Genomic DNA, 4,589 nt, shown 5'->3' with positions numbered 1-4,589 from the left:
ATGTATCTTGGGTATTCTAAGTTTCTGGGCTAATATCCACTTATCAGTGAGTGCATATCTAGTGACTTCTTTTGTGATTGGGTTGCCACACTAAGGATGATATCTTCCAGATACATCCATTTGGCCAAGAATTTCATAAATTCATTTTTTAATAGCTGAGTAGTACTCCATGGTGTAAATGTACCACATTTTCTGTATCCATTCCTCTATTGAGGGACATCTGCCATTGCTGGTGGGATTGCAAGCTTGTACAGCCCCTCTGGAAATCAGTCTGGCAGTTCCTCAGAAAACTGGACATAATACTACCAGAGGATCCAGCAATATCTCTTCTGGGCATATACCCAGAAGATCTTCCAACCGGTAATAAGGACACATGCTCCACTATGTTCATAGCAGCCTTATTTATAATAGCCAGAAGCTGGAAAGGACTCATTTCTTTTAAAGCTTTCATTTATCACAACTCAAAGTCCTGAAAACTCCGATAGAAGAATCGGGAGTCAGTAAAATGCCTCTACATTAATAAGTGAGCTTAAGCTCACTTTTCTTCGTAAGAGATACACTCCCCACAGGCAGGGTAAAAGTCCTTTTTGTTCACTACTATGCTTGTCTATTTTCTGGCAAATAAATGATGTAAGTTAATTCATGGAGATTGTGTAACAGTTCTAGGAACATTCTTTGCCGCAAGAACGTTCCCACCACAATCATGATAATAATATAGAATACACTACATATAAATACACATTGTAATCAAATATGGTATGATATCATAGTAATAATCACTAAGGTATGCGTGTGATAGGAGTTTTCTTAAGATACTTTCAATTTATGGCTCAAAGTTCTGCAGTTTCATTGCAAAATCCATGAAGTTCACATCTGTAGCCAAGCATTTGTAAAATAAATAAAAATGTTTGTGTGTTCACTAGCACACATTTTTTTATACTAAAATAATAAGAAACAGTAAGGACATGAGGATAGATTATATGGTATATTTTATTTATATAGGAAGATCCTAGGTTAAAAAAATATTCCACCCAAGGTATGAATCCTAACATCAGGAAATAGAGTTTGAATGCTTTAACCTAAACTCATCTGACCACAACCTAGTGGACCTGCACACATGTAACCAAGATCACTCTCTGCATTTCAACTGTCTTCTAAAACTTACCTGTGTGAAGCGCTATCATCCAAGCTACCATCTTATGGAAAGTGAGGTTCCTGTCCAGTTGTCTTCGAATCCTTGTCGAACAACACTTTGGATGGAGAGAAAAAAGAATGGTAGAAATTGTTCATGTGAACACTTTCTTTGTTCCAGGCACTTGACATGTAATTCTCATAAGCACTCTACAAAGATAGATTTCCATCCATTTGGTTGAAGACAAGGCTGAGATAGTCATCCCTCCCAGTTCAGACAGCCAGCTTAAGGCATTTGTTTCCTTTCTCATACTAGTGACATGAGGCCTTGTTGCAAATACATTTTTCATTGTTATCTAAAGTTTTGAATTTTGACAAAATATATTTCTAGTTTTAGTTTATTTAATAAACAAGGTATCTAAAACTTCATGAAGACTTGGTCTGTTGTCACATTCTTAGGATTCTGGTGGGGACAAAGATGAGTGATCAAGTCTAGAACAAGTGAATACATCTTTGCACAGTTGCTCATATACACTACAGGAGGGGAGAAATGGGCTCACATGTTCATTTAGGCCAAAGACATTACAAGGAAGATCATTGTCATATATTAATGTATTCATTGAGAGGTTTTGTTTTTTTTTTATTAGACTCATATGCCATTTTGATCATTGTGTACGTAAGTTCTCAACTACCTGTTACCTGGCTCTCCAGATAGAGGGAAAGCATCCTGAACAAAAAGCAACATGGGACATATTGTTTAAAGTTTTCTTTAATGGTTACTTGGCCTGTCTGCATTCGCTGCTGCTTTTTTTCTATTTTCTTACAGGAGGGGTGGAAGAGGAAATTCACTAGCTCCAGCATCATAAGGAACTTGAAGAGAAACAGTATGGTCTTGTTAGGCTTCCTATGGCATCACCTCAGCCCTATCTTTATCACTATCGTTAGCATCAATAAAATTTGAGAAATAATAGATGTCGATGCCCCTTACAAGCCTTTGACACATACACTTAGAAAAAAAATCAATGCAGTGTCAGAACAACAGAGTGATATGATTCAGAGATACAGTGCCCATTCACAGATAACCAGTATGGCTTAAGATCTAGTGAACACAAAGCACAGGTCCCACCAGGGCAGCAATCCTTCACTTTCCCTAAGTGCTTTTTTTCCCCGTGTGATCATGAATGGTAAACAAGGCATGCCGATACTAAACTTTCAAGAAAATGATCTCCTCACCACTTCCTGAAAATGGCGCAGGGTGATCTGCTGGCAAGGTCTGAAGGAAGGTCTTTACTCTCTCTCTCGGATTGCCAGGGCCGTTTCTGTTCTTCCTTAGCCTACAGATAGCATGTGTGTGCTTTGCCTCACCTCTGAGTTATCGCCAGCCAGCTCCCAAATAGCCAAGCTGTCATCACACCTTAGAGCTTCTTCGGGGATCTATCCCTTTGCTATCGTCCACTGACTCCTAAAAGGAAGTTTCTCTCTTACTGTCACAAAGAGGCTTGCCCAACTTCAATCAACTATCATTATAGTGCAAGGGCAATTGTTGGGACATCTTTGCAAATTTCTATGCTGTACTGAAACTGAATTTCAAAATAATGAAAAGTGGAAGTAAAATGAATTACATAGTTAGTAGTATATACTGTGTGCTTTTGTAACTCCATCGCATGTCTGCTTGGTCTTACTGGGCTTGCCTTGTGTATTTATAAACATTTAAGGTGAAATGTCAAGGACTAGGCTTACATCTGCCTACAAAACTCAGGCAAAGGATCATCAGAAACATCTGCACATGGTGGCAGTAAAAATGTGTGATAAATATGAAGAATTCCATTTTGTCTAGTGTTCCTTATAATTTTGAAAGCCCATACTTAGTCTATATCTCTTCCACTTGACTCTAAGCTCCTTAAGCTTGTGGCCATCCATCCTTCCTCCAGTTATCAGGACATAGAGAGACCTCGAAAGGGGCACTAGTCAATGATGGACAATTTTATTTCATTACTATATCTTGTACTAAAGATATGCCTATTCTTTCTCTTTTTTCCCCAACACTGGAGATGGAATTTAAGGTCTTTCACTCTTGGCATGTTCTTCACTGTTGAGCTACAGCCCTACCCAGGAGAGTATACTTACATTTAAATGTGCAGTATTTGGCCTCCTTCCCTGTTAAAATGTCCCAGAGACAAAAAAAAAAAAGCACAAGGCTTCCTAGGAGGCCACATGGTTATAGGCAGAGCCATGAAGAGGCCATCTGATCCTGAGACAGTAGAAGACAAAAGGCCTTTTCACCTTCCTGTTTTAGTCTGATCTGAAGATCAGAACTGTCACAAGTTCACAAGTTGTTTCTACACATCAAACTGAGGTTATTAAAAGTTCAGCAGGTGGTTCTGCATGCACAGGCCTAGCCTTTTCTCACGGTATTTTTCTTTTCTTTTTTCTTCTTTTTATTTTTATTTTTTATTTTATTTATTTATTTATTTATATTTTTTTTTGTGATTGGTTGGTTGGTCGGTTGGTTGGTTGGGTTTTGGGGTTTTTTGGTTTGGTTTGGTTTGGGTTTGTTTAGTTGGTTTGTTTTGGTTTTGGAGGAGGGTAAGGTTACACAGCCAGAGGCCTTTTTGTCCCTCCAGGTAAGCAGAAGGTTTCAAAAGCAGAGTCTGGATGTTTCCAATCTCTAAACCTGAACCGAACTCTATGGCTGTTTAGTTAGCAGTGTTCCATGAACAAGTTCTCAAGTTATTATAGCCCAATCATTTATAGACTGGGTGACTTAGCAGGTTCAAATATGCATATCAAACAGAGCCACGGGGACAGGTCAAGGTGTTTAGTTGACACATACAAAAGCAAATAGGGTCGGGGAGCAAAATGGCCTGGCTTTGAACCCCAATACTCCTGCTTGTGTTCCCACCTTACATCTTTGACATGAGCTCCATGAAGCCTCAGTTAGCTGTGGCTGTTAAATTTCCAACACTAGTCACAATATACTCACTCATTTAAATCCCAATCAGAAAAAGTAGTTTTGTTTGCAAAGTCCACCTTTCAGATTGCCAACCTTGGAAAGGCATATCATGCCCAGAATGTTCCTTTTGAGGGAGGGGAAATGGGAAACGTAACAGAAGTGGTGGTATGAAGGTACCAGGAGCAATTTGAGGGGAGGAAGAGTATAAATGAGGATGGGTAGCAGAGATATAGAGAGAAGAGGTCGCAGAGAGACTCATCAACCAGAACTAAGTAGGTACAAAAATGCCCTAAAGAGAAGTTATTTTGTGTGCTAATTTAAAGAAAGAAAGAAAGAAAGAAAGAAAGAAAGAAAGAAAGAAAGAAAGAAAGAAAGAGGAAGGAAAAGAGAGAGGGGGAGGGAGAGAGGGAGGAAGGAAGGAAGGAAGGAAGGAAGGAAGGAAGGAAGAAAGAAAGAAAGAAAGAAAGAAAGAAAGAAAGAAAGAAAGAAAGAAAGAAAGAAAGGA

At 38.9% G+C, this 4,589-nt stretch overlaps 1 protein-coding gene across 1 annotated transcript in view; it reads right to left on the bottom strand.

Annotated features, from left to right (window-relative positions):
- Positions 1-4,589, bottom strand: part of LOC110313555 (cytochrome b-245 heavy chain) — a 32,212-nt gene that overhangs the window by 20,760 nt on the left and 6,863 nt on the right. Inside the window, exon 4 of the mRNA XM_021187964.1 lies at positions 1,166-1,250. Within this exon, the coding sequence (XP_021043623.1) occupies positions 1,166-1,250 (85 nt within the window). The remainder of the gene's footprint in view (positions 1-1,165; positions 1,251-4,589) is intronic.

The sequence above is a fragment of the Mus pahari genome, chromosome X (assembly GCF_900095145.1).
Source record: "Mus pahari chromosome X, PAHARI_EIJ_v1.1, whole genome shotgun sequence".
NCBI lineage: Eukaryota > Metazoa > Chordata > Mammalia > Rodentia > Muridae > Mus > Mus pahari.
This window is presented reverse-complemented; position numbering and strand designations above follow the sequence as displayed.